This window comes from Canis lupus, chromosome 6 (genome assembly GCF_011100685.1).
Source record: "Canis lupus familiaris isolate Mischka breed German Shepherd chromosome 6, alternate assembly UU_Cfam_GSD_1.0, whole genome shotgun sequence".
NCBI classification, from domain to species: Eukaryota; Metazoa; Chordata; class Mammalia; order Carnivora; family Canidae; genus Canis; species Canis lupus.
Window position 1 is genome coordinate 17,657,005 of NC_049227.1, and position 17,314 is coordinate 17,674,318.

Below are 17,314 nucleotides of genomic sequence, written 5' to 3' on the forward strand. Positions count from 1 at the left end.
CATCATATAAAGTTCTCTGAACTTTAACCTACCCATCCTGAAATAGGGAACCTGCTTATAGTCTTGACCACTGCAATCAGTAACAACACTCTCATCTGGTGAATGTCTACTGTGTACTCAATTCTGTGCTCAGTACCTTATACCTGCATTATTCTATGTAACTAATTATCACAGTGAACCTGTGGGCTGGGCTGGTCATGTTCTTTGGAAAGTGGAAACAGGCTAAAGACCAACCAAAGTCACAGAGCTGGTTGGTGGAGGCCAAACTCAAACTCTGATCTGACTGATGAAGAAGGCTTTAAACCTGGATTCTTCTTCACTGGCTCAGACTCCTTCTGCCCCTAGACAGATGCTCCTCACCTCAAAGTCTGTTTTGAAAGATGTGCCTTCCCAATAAACTGCATGTAAGTAAGCCATTCTCCTTAATTGAGCCCTAAGATCTACTTCTTAGAGTTTCAAAACAGAAAGGCATTACTGATAATCACAGCAATCATTTTTTTGAGCACTTATTCTGTGCCAGGCACTGTTCTAAGAAGTTTGTGCTAATTAACTTTGTGGATTCATACAGCAATACCAGAAAAAACTATTATAAAATTCCATCTTGAGGCACCTGGGTGGCTCAGTCGGTTAAGTGTCTGCCTTCAGCTCAGGTCCAGATCTCAGGGTCCTGGGATCAAGCCTCTGATTGGGCTCCTTGCCCAGCAGGGAGTCTGCTTCTCCCTCTGCCCCTCCCCCTCCTCATGTTCTCTCTCTCTCTCTTTCTCTCAAATAGATAATAAAATCTTTAAAAAAACCCAAACCTCAAAAAATAAATAAATAAAAATAAAAATAAAAAATCCAAGCCTCCATCTTCATACACTGCTGGTGGGTATATAAAATATTGAGCCTGGATGGCTCAATCAGTTAAGCATGTTGGTTTCAGTGGCTCAGGTCATGATCTCAGGGTCCTGGAATTGAGCCCCAGGATTGGGCTCTACGTTCACTGCTGAGTTGGCTTGCTCCCTTCCTCTACTCCTACCCCCTCCAGCCCCTCCAGGATAAATAAATAAATAAATTTTAAAATCTTAAAAAAAGAAACAAATGTCCATCAGTTGAAGAATGGATAAATGCAATGTGGTACACCTATATAATGGAGTATTGTTTGGCAATAAAAAGGAACATAGGACTGATACAACTACAACTTGGATGCACCCCGAATGCTTATAATGCTAAGTTAAAGAAGCCAGTCATAAAAGACAGTGAATTCTGTGGTATATGAATTATATCTCAATAAAGTTGTTTTAAAAACCCTCCATTTTAGGAGCGCCTCTCCATTTGCTAGATGGGGCGCTGCCCAATCATGAATCATTTAACAGAGCCCATTAGATCTTCAAATTTAAAAAACCCAATTCTACAAATAAATCATGGCACAGAAATAAGCACATTGTTTAAGACTACATAGCTACACTTCTAAGCTCATTCAAAACAAAGAAATGCATTTCTGAATAGCAGCCTCATGATGGTGAAATGATTTTGGTTTTGTTTTGCTTTTTCAACCAGCATTTGGTCTTTCTGGATTCCTCTTTTACCTCTGCCTGAGGAGCTCCTGATTTCGGATCAGGACATGCAGAGATGGATCAAGGGAAAGTAGTGGTTCTGAGGACAGGCCCCAAGAAGGCAGCCCTGGGGATTCCTGCCCTTCACCCTTTTTCTTCAGGAAGCATGCTGCTGTTGCTCCTCCCAGGACCTGCATGTAAGCTCTGGAAAAGCTGGGGATTTTTGTTTACCTCTGCGCCCCAGCTACAAGGTCAGTGCCTGCCTGGTATGATCAAGTGAACAGTGGTCGAAAGAATAAAAGGCAGTTCAGATAGTGAATCAAGTGAGGTAAGAGAGAGCTTTCTGACTTGGGTGCTGATAACAGATGGAAGTGGCTCAGGCTGGGGGACACAGCATCAGATATAGGAGATGACTGGGTATCTGAGTTACATTTGGGGGGATCTAGAAGAGGTTCGATATACGTATCTAGAACATATTCTCCTGAGAGTTCCACACCCAAATGTGTATGGGGGTCAGGGAGGTACCTCAATAGTGACAATGGCTCATTCCTAAACAAGAGTGGAGGAGACAGTGGCAATCTGGAGAAAGAGGATCATGCTCCATTTCAAGGGCAGTCATGGGGAAAGCATGTACAGTGTCAACAGATTTTTAGATTTTTCTAAAGAAGCTGAAAACAAGGACTGCCATGTCCTTCTGGTCAACCTGTTTCTGATTTGTTGGAACATCCTTAGGTTTGAGCCTTCCCTAGAGGCCTTGGGCATGGTAGGAATGAATGTTGGCTACCTCTTTCCTAAGGTGATGGGTATAGTGGAACAAGACAATTTGGGGCAGCTCGGGTGGGTGCCAGCCTCTCTAGCTCGGTTTAGTTACTTGGTTTTTAATGACCACATCAAAAAATAATGTTAAGTGTAAAAAGGTAGTTGCAAATAGTACATCTCACAGGACCCCATTTTCCCCCCACAATATTTGAAATATATATCCAGAAAAATAACTGGAGGAAGATATCCATGACACTTAGCAGTGGTCACCTCCATGGGCTGAGATTACGAGGCACTTTCCCTTTGTAGTATATATCTATGTTCGTTTTATAGTGACTGGATCTAAAAGAAAAACCAATGTTGGTTTTTTTTTGTTTGTTTTAAATTGCAGATCTTTTCTGATGGAACTATATGTGTCCATACTTGTAGGTAAGCACAGAAATAGGCCTGAAGAGCATATACCAAATGATGGAGTGGTTACCTCAGGAAATGCATGGGGCATAGCACAGGTTGGCAGGTAAATGGGAAATTTAGTTTTGCTATCCTTTCATATTGCTTGAATCTTGTAGAATATGTATGCCTGGGTTGTAGAAAATATGGAAAACTTCAATGCCCAATGCTCCAATTCATCCATCCACAAGTAAGAAAACAGGTCTCCCAGGTAAGGTGGGAGGGGGAACCCTCATAGGACATGGCTAGTATTGTCCTCCCCCATCCCTCCCTGATCCGAATCCCCCACCCGTCCCCCAACCCACATGACCCCCACACACTGAAAGAGCAGCCAAGGGGCCTCATTGTAACACTCATTTTTATATAAATATCCGCAAGTCATGTTACAGAATAAGTCCCACCGGGGAAAAAAGTCAACGTTATGTTTTTGTTAAACTGACCCCTGCCTTCTAGGTTGGGCCCCAGCCTGGGGGCACCTGCTGCTTTGGGAAGGCTGGGACTGCCGCCGAGAGGCCGCTGAAGAAGCTGCCTGTGTGGCCCACCCCCGGGCCGACCCCCTTCTTTGGTGTGTGGTACATGGTGACCTTCTCTGCCCACCCCCCCCAGCCTAGGGCAGGGTTCCGGGGAACAGGGTTCTGGAGGGCAGGGCCCAGGAGTCCTGGGGGCACTTGGAAATGGAGTGGGGGACTGAGCCACTAAGAGGTGGAGTCTGAAGCTTAGAGGTTGAGCCTTTTGGGGATGGTGGCACACAGAGGTAACAGGAACAAGTGGGGAGGAACCTGGGCTGTCAGCCAAGCAGGAAGCCTTTGCCCTTCTTTCCAGCCTAGGTACCCAGGTCCCTTCCTCTGTTGCTCTGTCTCCTGCTGACTCCATATTCCCAGGGATAAGCCCTGGGTTCCTGCCTGTCCCCTCCCAGCTCTTCCCTCTACAATCCCCCCTCCCCCCACAGAGAGGCCAGAGGCTAGGAACACAGCACCAGTCTGAGGATTTAATTAACCAGGAAGGGAGATTATTGGGAGGGGCACCCCTGTAAAAATGTACAAAAGGTCTGGGGGGCTATGTGGAAGGAGAGATAAATATGTACATGGAACCCCCCTTCCGTTAGCCCCTCCTCCCCTAGCCCTGAGAGGGCATGAGGACTTGGGTGGTAGGTGAAGGGGAGGGGGGGCACTTTGGCCTCTGGCTTAATGAGCCCTTGGGGAGGCAGGCCAAGGGCCTAGGGGCCCTTGGAGGGGGCGATGGTGTACCTCAGGAGATCATGAGCTATGACCTCTGAAATGACCCCCACTCTCATCTCTCATGTGCACAGAGGTGCACATACACACACACACAGACCCCCTCTCTCTAGAGGCTTGTGACCTCTGCCCTCCCAGTGACCCCAAGGTCCATCTGATGCTTGATCTCGTGGGGGTTGGGGCTTCCGCTCCCAGGTTCCATGACCTCAAAGGTGGCTGGTGAGGTCATGACCATTGCCCTCCAGCCCTGGCTTGAAACCTCAGCTCTAGGACCTTGTCAAAAGGAAAGGGGGATGGAGCTTTGCCCCCGCCCCTGCCCTTCCCTCACCTGTCAGCCCGGGCTGGACCAGGGGCCCGAGGTGGGGAACTAGGCCTGGGGGCGGGCACAAGTGGAGGTGGGGCCCCCAAAAGGGCTCCTGGGGGGGTCTTGCTGAGAAGGTGAGGGGTTCCTGGGGCTGCAGTAGGCGGTGGAGGCGGTGCCAAGCGGCTGTATAGCAGGGGGTGGGCCGGCTCCAGACCATAGAGGCGGGCGGCAGCCACGGCCCCCGGTCCAGTCAGCTCCTCGCCAGCCTCATAGAAGCGGGGTGGCCTGGCAAGGCGAGGGGGCCCTGCCAACCAGGTTGGCTCCAGAAAGCCCGCGCAGCGCTCTGGGGGACTAGGGCCCAGAAAAGGGGGTGGCCGGGGCCTCTCAAACAGCAGGTGAAGGCCCTGAGGCCCAGTGGTGGCAGCGGCGGCGGCGGCAGCGGCAGCGGCAGCGGCAGCAGCGGCAGCAGCAGCAGCGGCCTCCTCCTTCCGCTCTTCCTTTACCCGCACGGATTCCTTGGCAGGCCTGGCCCCTTCCTCGCCAGCCCGGGCCTTGGGAGTAGCGGGAGAAACTCGGAGCTGGGGCCGTGAGAAGGGAAGGTCCCTGGGGAGAGAGAGGGGGCCTCCAACAGTCCGACCCGACCAGACTGCGAGTGGCGTTGAGAGCAGGTGGTGCAGGCAGCAGGGCGGCAGGAGGGTGGGCGGTGTGGGGAGCGGGGTGGCAGGAGGGCTGGCGGTGCGGGATGTGGGTAGCGGGCAGCAGGGCAGTGGGTCGGAGGGTCGGCGCACCTGTCTTTCTCCTCCTTGGTGATAGAGGGCTCCCTCCGCTCCACAGGCCGCTCCTTGTCTGAGCCTGGTGTCCGGGCGGCCTCAGGGGGCCGGACCCAGGCAGGAAAGGCCAGAGGACTGCGGTGCAGGCGGCCCCATGGGTCTGGGGGGGAGGCGAAGGCTGGTGGGGCCCCTGGGCTTTCTTTCTGGGCAAAGACGGCGCCGGAGTCTAGACAGAGGGTGAAGCAAAGAGTGACAGGCGCCACAGGGAGGAGGAGGTCCCATGTCTGGGGCCTCCTAAGCCCACTGCCACGGCCACCCACCCGGCCAGCCCCACCCGCACTCACTGAATGTAGGGCTGCCCAGGCCTCCAAAGGCCCCGTTGGAGAGGGCAGCCAAGGAGGCGAAGCTTGTGGGACGCCCAAAGGGATCTGTAGGAGAAAAAGGGGGTGGTCAGAGCATTGGGCAGCCAGCTGGGAGCAGGTACCAAGACTAGAAGGGAAGAGGCAGCTCAGGGAGCAGGCCCCAGAGCCCCCGCTGCTTGGTCTTGGTTTTAACAACTGGGTGCTGAGCACTTCCTTGGGCCCCTGTGAGACACTGAGCTTTGACATGCATCATGTAGTTTAACCTCACAAACAACAAGCCCCATGAGGCAGACAGGACCACTCCCACTTAAGGATGATGAAACAGGCTCAGAGAGGTGAAGTGACTTGCCAACGGTCAGTCATCTAGCCAGTAAGTGGTACCCCCAGCCCAGGGCCTCCCTGACTCCAGAGCTCCAGCCCCACCATCCCCCACACCAGCCACCCAGATCAGCTCTATAGCAAGCCGTTCGCCTGAAGATCTCTGCTAGCTTCCTCCCACCTGACATGCAGGGCCCTTCCCGACCTGACTCTAACTTCATGCACAGATGGAACTACTAACCTATTCTACTACGGGAACACCTTCCCCAATGCCATCAGGCTCGATGCCCTCCTGTCTACCCAGACCCAAGTTAAATCTCCCTGCAGAGCCTGCCAAGACTGCTAGGAGCCAATGACCACCTTCTGCCCGGGCCTGCACAGCCTTCCTCTGTCCTCCTCTCCCAGGTGGCACGCTAGCCCCTACCACTGGCTAGTTCAGAGATGGCATCTGAGCTGGCAGTGCGGGCCAATCACTCTGCTCTGCCCCTATCCCATTTCACAGGCGATGAGATCAAGGCTCAGAGGAGTTGGAGTAACTTGCCCAAGGTCACAAACCAAGTGGAACCAGGCCTACCCCCATTCCAGCTGCCTCTCAGGTCTAATTTCCATCCCCAGCTTGAGAACTCCTGGAAGTCAGGGACAAGGCTGGGGTTGCCCAAATGCTCTTGGCTCTTACCAATGTGGGTGCTGGGGCTCAGAAAGGGTCCGTGGGCCCCGGGAGCTGCCGTGAAAGGGTTGGCTGCAGCGTGGACGGCACCTGGGGCAGAGAGGTGGGAGATTCTGGTGAGGCTGAGTGGGCGCAAGGTGGGCCTTGGGCTATAGACAGGGAACCTCAGGCCCTGAGAGGGCTGGCCAGACTCACCAGTCGCAGTGAAGAGGGAGGCGGCCGGGTGGGAGAGCTCCTGCCCAGGGGGCAGGGCCCCATAGGGCCCCGGAAGGCAGGGCAGGAGGTCGTTCCGAAAGTCAAGCTTGTGGGAGTCGCCCTGCATGGGACAGGGAGAGGGGTGGTGAGTGAGGAGCCAGGTGGGGTCCCGCTCTTGCTCTTCCACCCCTAGGTCCCCTTTGAGGGCTGGCTAGTGCCAAGATGGGGCTTGGGTGCCTCGCCTCTGCCTCTCTCAGAGCCTTCTCAGGCCACCCCCCTAAGCCAAAGAACCTAAACTGTGAAAGCACTCAGGCAGTGACCGGGGACAGGAGAGGATGTGTCTGGCCAAGATTTGGCCAAGACCTGCCAAAGGCAGATGCCCAGGGCTCAGGCCAGCCCGCTCTCCCCAGCCCTCCCACCCCAGTACCTTCATCTTTTCCTGGTGTCTCAGGATCATGTAAGCCACGCGCACGTGCATGGCACACCACTTCCCTGGTTTCTGCCGCCCCAGAAGGATAACCAAAGGGAAAGGGAAGGAAAGAACGTTCACTCATCACCCACTCTAGGCCTGGTCCTCGGCCCAGCCTCTCCACACATCCCCAATCATCATCCCTACAACTGAGGGATGACTAGGTTCATTTCATGGCCTAGGAAACTGAGGCTCAGAGAGATAAACTGTCTTGCCCAAGGTCCCACAGCCAATTACATCGGAACCCAGGTCTGTGGCTTATAAGCCTTGCCCTTTCTGCTGTTCCACATCTGACTGCCTCCACGTCTTGGGCTTCTCGCTCACTCCCAAGCAAGACCCGCCCTCAGCCAAACACCCTGAGACCAGCCCCCAGCCTCATGCAGCCTGAGGTCCTCACCAAACTCACCCTCAAAGGTGGCCGGAAATGGTCGGGGATCTGGGGATAGCAAAGCAGAGATTGGCGGCGATTCAGACCTGTTTACTGTCCTGGGCACCTCATCTCCACAGTCTTTAATCCCCACCCAAACACCAGAGACCTTGCATAGCTCCCTCAGGCCATTCCTGCTTCTGTCAAGACTCCATTCCCCATCTCTCCCACTCTGGGCATCTCCCCTCCAGCACTAAGTTTCTGAGCCAAGCCCCAAGGACGTGCCCTGCTTGGAACACTGGGGAGTGGGTTAGCAAGCAGGCAGGATGGGTTTCTCAACCAGAGAAGCTATCCTATTAACAGCTTTATGTCATGAGTCTCTACTTAAGATTTCTTTAGAAAAAAAAAAGTCTTTACTGCTGCTAGAAGACGTTGCAAGATATCTGGTCTAGTCTACCCTTTAGGAAACACATCCTGTGTTCTTCCCAATGTTTCCAGAGCCGTGAGCTCGAAGGCTGTTCCCTGTCCCACTTCACAAAGGGGCAGCTTATCATTTCATTGTTTTATGGACAGGACTTCCTGGTATGATGTCATTTTAAGAAAAAGGATTTTGTAACTTAAAAAATTTGAAAACTCCTACAAAAACCACTGTCCTAGTAATCTTATTTCTAGAGCAGCTTCATGAAATTTCTATTCCTCACGCATGGGAAACCTTGTCACTTAACAGAAATGCTCTCGTCAGATTCTCAGGGATACCCCTGATCACACACTAAAGAAAAAGGATCAGTAGTTCGCTCTCAATCAACTCTGCTCTCCCTCAACAGATACTCTAGTTCCCCCAGGACCTGCCTTGGCCCCCCTCACCTGTGTCCCCTTTTGGGGAAGCCCGCTCGGCACTGGCCCCAGTCGTGGTGGCAGCTCGGGGTTCGTGCTCTGGGAAAGGGGAGTGATCAGTCAGGAGAGCCGGCACCAGGCATAAGAGGGGTCTAGGACCAAGATGGGGGCCAGGGCTGGGACAGGGAGGGAGGAGCATGGCTCTGAAGAAAGCTGGGTCCAGGAGGGGAGGGCAGGAGAACGGGTATGGCTTTGGGGAACGGAGGAAGGTATGTGGATCTGGGGTGGGGGGTTGGGGTCTTTGGGTCTGTAGGGGGTGGGAGGTGGTGGTATTTGGATTGGGAGCTCACCTTGGGCTGGAAGGCCCCCTGCAGGGAGCCAAAGGAGACAGCCGGCGGGAGGCCCGGAGGGAGGCCGGGCACTGCGGGAGGGAAGGCCGTGTACGGCTGTGGAGAGAAGGGCGCTAGTCCAAGCTGGGGGTGGAGGTGCGGCCCACATCTGGTCTGCCCGTCAGTCCTGGGGCCTCCACCCTAAAACCCGCCCCGGGGGAGCTCTCCCAGGCTCAAGGCTCTTGCTTTTGAAGCTGAAGACTGGACCCCAACAGTCGGGGCCACACACATGGATGCATCCATGCCCACACACCACACCACACCACACACACACACTCACATTATGCCGGAAAAGGCCTTCCATCTTTCCTGGATATTTCTCAAACTGGGGAAGAGAAGGGAAGAGTAAGCTGCCAGCCAGGGACTTAGGACCTTCCCGTGGAAGCCACACCCTCCCCCCAAGTTGCTGAGCCTCATCACTGGCCCAATGAGGAGCTCACCATGTGGGGGCCGTGGGGTGGCAGCAGGCCCGGGGGATAAGGGGTGAAGTGCTGGTGGGTGTGCTGGTGGGTGTGCTGGTGCTGGTGGTTGTGCTGGTGGAACTGGAAGGCCAGGGGCCGGGCCGAGCCCCCTGCCCCCACCACCTCGGGACCACCCTGGGCATTCAGGTAGCGAGAGTTCAGGTCCTGGCCGATCAGGTCCTGCTCTGTGGGAGGGGAGGGGGAGAAGGCTTTAACATCTGTTGCCACCAGGTCAGCCTCCTTGGGCCCGGGTGACTGGCCTTCCCTTCTGGCCTTGAGCCACTCCCTCCTCAAGCCCTGATGTTTGCTGAGGTCCAGATGCCCCAAAGCCGACTGGGCCCAAGCCCGGGGCCATGGCCCCCCACCCACCCCGGCCAGGACCCCAAACTCACCAGAAAGGGCGTTAGCAGCTGAGGCCCCAGGGTGCCCTGGCACCTGCAGCAGGGGTGGGGGTGGGGGCAGGGTGGGGCCAGGGGAGAACAAGGAGGGGTGGTGGGGTGGTGGGGGGGGGCCGCAGCCCAGGGGGGGGAAAGCTGTGGGTGGACAAAGGCAGGGGCAGTGAGGGCGTCGGGGGCCGGTGGGTGAGCTGCGCGGACGAGGAGGAGGCAGATGAGGAGGAAGAGGACGAAGAGGATGATGAGGGGGGAGGCTGAGCCACGGGAGGGGCCGGGGCCTTGGGGGGCGGCCGTGAAGAGCTGGGGAGAGAAGTGGGGAGATGAGTGAGGGGTTGGGAGGTGCCAGCTCTGACGGGAGGGGGTCAGAAGCCTGGGCGATACCTTGACCCTGGTTCTCCAACATGGAAGGTGGTAGAACCCGGCCCCCAGGAAACCCACCCCCGCCCAGGGAAACCATCCTCAGACTGAGGTACCTCCCACACCCAACAACCCCCTCTCTCCCTCTCAAGGTCTCTTCCACACAGCTACCTCGGACGTCTCTGGTCTCATGACTTGCCCTCTCCTGACTCAACCACGGCACAAAACATGTCACTCACTTTGACGCTTCATTACAACAGGCCACCTGGGTTCCCACCCTAAGACAGTGGAAGCAGCACCTTGCTGGCCTGGCCTAGATGTCAGGCGACCTGAATTCTAGGCCCGTCTTGCCATTAACACCCTGGGTGACCTTGAGCAAGTCACTGCCCCTCTCTGAGCCTTAGTTTTCTCAAGAACAAGAAAAAGGACGGTAACGATGATGACAATAATAAAAATAGCACCGATAGTAGTAATAGTATCAGTGATTCTTACCCTTTAACGAGCACTTACTGTAGCCAAGTGCTGACACCTGCTTTACATGCTAATCCAAATCTCCACCATGTCACACCACCTTTCCAATTGCTGCCGCATCCACGTAACCACCTGTACCATTTACTTCTTTCTTTAACTCAGTTTCTTTTTTTTTTATAATTACTTAGCCTCGCCCAGCAATACACGTGAAATCAAGGGGTTGAGATACTAGTCATGTTTTTCTAAAGCCCATTAACAGCTAAAAAAAATTTACTCCCGTAACAGCTGAAATGATCTTACATACCACTAATGATGCACGTACACACTTTGGGAAACACTGCATTAACTCAATTGATCCTCACAACAGCTTTATCAAGACAAAGGTACTACTGTCATTTCTTTTCCACAGAAAGAGAAAATTGAGGCTCAGAGAGATTAAGTGACTCGTCAAAAATCACACAGCCACTAAGTGGCAGAGCAAGAATTTGAATCCAGGTCTGACTGACACCAAAGCCAGCACTCTTAATCATCATGTCAGCATTTCCCAAAGTATGTTCTGAAGAACACGATTCCTAGCAAATGTGTCTTGCAAAAAAGGTCTCACCAGCACATAAAATTGGGAAACGGCACACAGTGGATTTCCCTGCACGCAAAGATTGAGTGAAACAGTTCTAACAAGTTCCTATAAGCAAGTAATCACTTTAACTTTGTTTCACCCAGTGTCTTTCAAACTTTTCAGCCTCAGAATCCTTTTTTCAAGTCACATTCCACAGGTACCCTCCCATGTCCCAGCTAGAGAATGCAGGGGTTGGTGCCAAAATGACCAGGTCCTTCCAGACCAGACCAAACCCCTGGACCACTCACCTGCCAGTGCTGAGGTCCAGGCTGCTGCCATAGGGAGAAGTGCGGAGGCCAAAGGGCGAGACCCGAAGCTGCAGCTGGGGCTGGGGTGGGGGTGGCAGACTGGGGGCGGCCGGCAAGGGTGCAGGGGGTGAGACGGGAGGCCGAGGGGCCGGTGGAGGCGGTGGTTCCTTTGGGGGGAAAGGCACTAGCAGCGGGTCGGGCCCTGGGGGCTGTTCCTGGCTCCGCTCCAGGCCCGACACTTTAGGGACTACGGAGAGTTTTGCTTCACAGTTCCCATTGAAGGCGCCGTGGGGGCCCGAGGCTGTGAGGACAAGACAGTAGATGTGTTCAGTTGAGGCCCATACTCACCCCATTTCCCTCCCTTGTCTCCAGCACCAGCCCTTCAGACCAACCTTTGCTGGTTGAGACAGTAAAGGATGGGTCGAGGTCATCATCGGAGACCTGGGGAAGAAGGGTTGGGAGAGTCAGGTTCTGGTCTGCTGAGGCCCTCACCCAAGAAGCCTAAAAGCCTCCAGAGCCTACTAGGAAGTGGCAGCAGGTGGCAAGTCTACTCCAACAGCTTAGTTGAAATCCAGCAAGGACCGTGGGCTCTAGGGGGACCTGTGCTTGGGGAAAGGGGTAGAATAGCTGAGCCTGAGAATCTATTAGGCCAGTAGGACTGAATTGAGGCACACTTACATAGCAGAGACATAAGCACATTAAAGCCAAAGTGTCTGTTATTGCTAACTGCTGGCCCACATGCCTACCTGACTTACAGATCTGTTGGGGCCACTAGTGTCAGCAAAAACTTTTAAAATTGCCGATATTTACAAACCCAGGAATTCCTCATAAAAACTCAGACTTGTAGGTTCTCTTAAGAATTGGCCCTATTCTTGCATGGCAACAATTAGACTAGACAGTGGTCACCTCCTTTAGACAGACAAGAACTCTCTGGTTCACCACAGTCCCTGTCCAGCCAACTTTTTAAACTAAAACAAGATATAGATCATGGAATACAAATTTAGTTACAGGGGTAGAGTATGAACTGCTAGAACACATTATTTCAAAACAGACACATCTGACCTAATAATAAACTGAAATATAACTTTGTAAGACATGTTCTTATACTGACCACAATGGTTTAGTGTTCTCAGTACCGTAACCCTGGTCTCTGCTCAGATCCTAATCTGTGAGAGCAGACGAACAGCTAGCAGGAACGACCAGCTCTGTTCAACAGCCACCTTGGATTTCCGTGGAGAACCACTGGTACCTCCAAGGGCTTTGGAAAAGATGGTATACCAAGGCAAGGGCTTTTTATTCTTTGGTCAACTGGCTCTAGTTGCCAAAGAAAAAAAGTCATTTACCCATTCAATCTGCCCACCCCCACACTGCCCCAAATCCAGTCACGGCTAAACCTATGTTGCCCACTCAAGGGGAGGCTCTGTCGAGTGTAGAAGACCTCTAAGCTGCAGTTCATTTTACAAGTTGTAACATGCCCACCCAACAAGTTCTAGCCCTACTCACCCTCTCATCCAGATCGCTTTCTGCATCACACTGGGGAGAAGGAAAGACAGAGGTGTCACAAGAGGGAAGAAGAGTGTGGCCCAAGGGAGAGTGGGGACTTTCAAAGAGGAATTGAGAGGGGAGGGGCCAGTACAGGTAGAGAGCACTTACTATGTATCCAGCTTCCAGAGAATGACGGGAGGAGGCCTGAGAAAGACCAGAGTCCAGAGGTAAGGGAGGCTGACTGACGAGGCCTTTGGATAAAGTCTAAACTCCCCAGTAAGGAACTCAAGGCCCCTCATGACACACACTCAATCTCTTCCTAGCGGCTTCTCCTGCTATGGCCCACCCTTGTTTCCAATGCTTTTGTCATTTTCCAAGTATATTCTATCTCTGTGCTTTTGCTCAAAACAACTTTGCCCATTTCTCCTCTTAGCAAGCTTATGACTATCCTTCAAGGCCTGACTAAGCCATCCTAGGGGGCTTTCCCTAACCACAACCCTCCTCCCATCCCCCAGGCAGAATGAGTGGCTTCCTCATGTGGGTTTCTGCAGCATCTCTCCCAGATCTCTGCCTTCTGTAGCTTCTCAGGTTTTGATCTAGGCATTTGTTCAGATTGTGTCTTTCTTGCTACACTGCTATTGCCTGGAGACATCTGAGACCATATCTAACTCATTCATGATTCCATTAAGTCTTTTTGATACATCTCTAAATAACCAACATGTTTGGAATAGGGCCGCCAAAAGCAAAAAAGTCTGACTGTGGGCATGTCTCTGTCAGACCGGGACTGAGGAGTGAGGGTTCCAATTTGCTCTGCCTTCTCCCTGCCCTTACAGAATAAAATTACTGTTTATGATGGACAGTGGCATTGCTGATGGAAAACAGGTCTATGTAAAGGGTATCCTATCCAGACTTTTAAAGGACAAGGATCTATGACAAGCTCACCTCTTTCCTTCTCCGCTTATTGGGCCATTTTCGGGCCCGATCCCCAGAGGGCCGGCCAGGCTCCCGATCAGAGCTGTCCCCTGGCTCCCCAGTGGCCCCACTGGAACCCCCCCTCTTCCGCTTCCCAGAATGCTTCAGTCGATGTTCCAGTCGCTCTGGGGGCTGAAGAGATGCATCCTTCTGTGGAGGAGGAGGTGGGACTAAAGCAGATGGAGAAAGGAAAGCTCCCCACCTCTCTAGGGGTGACCAGGCTACCAAAGTGGCTCTCAGGCCGGGTAACCTGGCTGGTCCCTAGAGACTAACTCTACCTCCTCCCACCCCAGGGTGGGGCAGAGGCCTGGCCAGAGGAGCCGGTTGCTCTGGTTTGGGGTGCCAGCATTCCCCCCTCAACTCCACCCACTCCAGGTACCATACCCTTCTCTCTGCCCCTGTGAAGCCCCCAAAGGTCCCCGGCTCCATCAGGCCCCACCTGCAAGGCCTCAAGGCTGGCGAAGCTGGCGATGGCGAAGCCATCGATTAAGTCCTCCTCCTCTTCTTCCTCCTCCTCAGGCTCCTCCTCGGCCTCCCCGTCGTCGGCGCCCCCCTCCTCCTCCTCCTCCTCTTCCTCCCCGCGGCTGCCCGAGCCGGCAGGCCGCTTCCGAGCTCGGGGTCGCGGGGGCCGAGGCCTGGGACGGGGCCGCCGTCGTCTCGGGCCTCCGGGCCGCTCTCCGGACGAAGCTGACGACCAAGGCCTGGCGGGCGGTGGCGGCGACGAGGAGGACGAGGAGCCGCGCGGGGCAGCCAGCAGAGCCCGGGGCGCGTCGCCGCCGGGACCTCGGCGGCGCCGCTGCTCCCGGTCTCGGTCTCGGCGCGAGCAGCGCCGCCGCCGCCGCTCCCCCTCGGCGGCCCAGCCCGGGCCGGGAGCCGCGGCCGCTGCCGTCTCCATGGCGACCGCCCTCAGCGCCGCATCCGGAGGCGGCGGGGCCCGAAGCGGCCTGTCCGCAGGCCCGGGGTCGCAGGCGCGGCGGTGGCGGCTACACAGGGACGAAAAGGCCACGGCTTTCCCTTTAAATCAGGATCTACGGGCCCCACGCTTGCCCCAAGGCCAAGGCCCGGGGAGCCGGCGCCGCCCCCGGGGCGACAAGCCCGAGGGCCCCCCCTGTGGGGCCGGCGGGGCCGAGACGGAGAAAACGGGGCGGCCGTCCCTTTAAGGCGAGGCCTCAAGTTGTCCAGCCCCTGACCCCTTTAAGACGACCCGATGGTGTCCAGCCGGCCTAGTGCAGTGGCCGCCCCCTGCCAGGGGTCGAGACAAGTCTTCCCGAGGAAGAGGAAGGGCCACCCCTTTAAAAGGGACCGAAAGCTCGCCCCGAAACGCAGACCTCCCCTTTAAAAGTGTCTCAAGTCCTCCGGCTAAAAGGGGCCACCCCTTTAAGGAGTCCAGGGTCGTCCAAACAGCAGGCCGCCCCTTTAAGGGCTCGGAGTGAAGTTTCTGGTCCTCCACAAGCGGCCACTTCCCCTTTAAGCTGAGTTTAAAGAACTTCTTGCGAGGGGGAGAAAAGGAGGTGAGAATCCCCACTCGCTCCAGCACTCCCAACAGCACAGTTCTGAATTTGTCAGCTTCTGTTCGATGGCTTCCCCTTTAAGGTTGCCGATGTAGTCTGCCGAGTTCAGCGGCCACCCCTTTAAGGAGATTTAAAGGGGCCTCCTCCAGGCCCTGCTCTTCCAGCCTCCGCCTCCGGTCGCCATGAAAGGCTGGGGGGGGGGCGGGGCCGCGGGGCCAGCCCTCCAAAGTCCCGGATGTGAGGCAACGGTGACGGGTAGAGCTTCTCTGTCTGCCGACATAAAAGTCTCTTCCTCCTTTCCTCCGTCTCTGTCTGACTTGCGCCGTAAGGGATCCGGAACGGCTGTTGGGCAGCGAGGGAGCTCCAGCGCACCCTTCTGTTGTCTCCTTTGGAGTCTTGGGCCTCTTCTCCGCCAGGACTTCCCTGCCCCTCCTCCCTCTTCCTCCTCAGCCTACGCCTCCTTCCTCTCTCGGCCTCCTCCCACTCTCCGCCCCCTTCCCCTCACCCCTCCACAAGCTTAGTCGTTGATAGGTTGAGAAGTGTACGTCAAGGCGAGGGGCGGAGTCAAGCACTGGGGAGTGGGTAATATGTAACCGCCCTCAAATCTTGGATTGGGTATACGTCATATTAGCCCCGCCCCTCAGCGGGTCTTGTGACTCGACTGGTTAGAAGTAGGCGCTTGGGGCGGTCCCCCCACGTGACCCCGCCTCTTCCTACTCTCTGTTCATTGGTCCGTCTTCAGACGGCGTCGAGACTAGGAGTCGGGATGTGGTGCGCGAGTTCTAGGGGGCGGTTGGCCGCTGGGCGGCGTGCGGCGGCGGAAGGTTCCTCTCGGCTGCCAGTTACGTCGTCTCTCCCTTTCCGCCGCTCGGCTTAGCCCAGAGGCCGCCTGGCTTCTCGCGCACGCGCGTGGTGATACTGTCGAGCGGCTGGCAGCTCAGCGGGATCCCCCGCGGTGCCGGGTGGCCTGAGCACGCGGCGTGCCTTGCCAGCGCCAGACGCGCTAGAAGGAATCCGCTTCCCGTTATCGCTCCGTTCAGTGGGAGAGTGCTGGCTTGTGGTGTCTGCGTGCTAATGAGGAAAGAAACGCTTTGCGTTCGTGCCCAGGCCACTTTTTCACGTTAACTTATTTGGCAGGAAGAATTCTTTTAGGAAGGTACTGCTGCGGATGCCTCAGTGGCTCAGCGGTTTAACGTCTGCCTTTGGCTCAGGGCGTGATGCCGGGATTCCAGGATCGAGTCCCACGTCCGGCTCCCTGCAGGGAGCCTGCTTCTCCCTCTGCCTGTGTCTCTGCCTCTCTCTCTGTGTCTCTCATGAATAAATAAATAAAAATCCTTAAAAAAAAAAGTAAGGTACTGCTATTAGCCCCATTTTACAGAGGGGGAGGGGAATCGATGCACATTTGGTTTCCTACATAGGATTTGGCTCAAGCCTAACTCCACAGTCTGTGCTCTTAGTTACTGCTATTCTGCCTTTAAATTTGGAAAGATGGAGAATGCTATTTCTGGCCTCTGGGTGCCTCTGGGTTAGCGTTTTAATGAAGACATCACATTACACACTCAACTTGCTTTTTTTTTTTTAAAGTATCTTTACACCCAACACGGGGCTGGAACTCATGACATGCTGAGATCAAGAGTTGCATACTCCACCAACTAAGCCAGCCAGGCACCCCTCAATTTCCTTTCTTATATGTAAAATGAGTGTGATTCCCTCTCACAGTGCTATATGCAGGTCAAATATGTATGACAGGTTGTTTGTAGGTGCTCAGTTAGAGTTGATTACTTTTATCTCTTGAATCCAGAGGAAAGTCTGTACCTGCATGTTAGGTGGAATTCAGGGCCATCTTGATGAAGGCCTTGGTCCACTCTGGGTCCCTCAGTCCCCTCCTCGATATATGTGAATTTAGACAACCCTTACTAGGGTGCAGGGTCACAATATCTTCTGGAGCAGATTCCAAAGTATCACTCCACACAGGAAAATTCTCAAATCATGAAAGTAACTCTGACGACCATTCCCCTACTTCTTCCCTGTATCCAACCCTTATTGCCTTCCCTGGCACCTCCTCCATTTCCCAGTCTTTCGGGGCCAAAGTAGAAACAGCCAGTATAGTAAATCTCAAACTCAGCTAGAGACATACAAAAAGA

At 54.5% G+C, this 17,314-nt stretch overlaps 1 protein-coding gene across 1 annotated transcript; it reads right to left on the bottom strand.

The window, feature by feature from the left end:
* Positions 1-3,084: 3,084 nt before the first annotated feature.
* FBRS (fibrosin) lies at positions 3,085-14,569 on the bottom strand. The gene is given in 19 exon segments (XM_038539798.1): positions 3,085-4,886; positions 5,072-5,279; positions 5,398-5,481; positions 6,410-6,490; positions 6,596-6,716; positions 7,023-7,094; positions 7,471-7,500; positions 8,296-8,364; positions 8,616-8,711; positions 8,935-8,979; positions 9,095-9,300; positions 9,508-9,625; positions 9,627-9,810; positions 11,203-11,503; positions 11,595-11,643; positions 12,706-12,735; positions 12,856-12,891; positions 13,630-13,809; positions 14,099-14,569. Coding segments are annotated over 19 exon segments (2,949 nt in total). The 5' UTR covers positions 14,555-14,569; the 3' UTR covers positions 3,085-4,303.
* Positions 14,570-17,314: the final 2,745 nt, after the last annotated feature.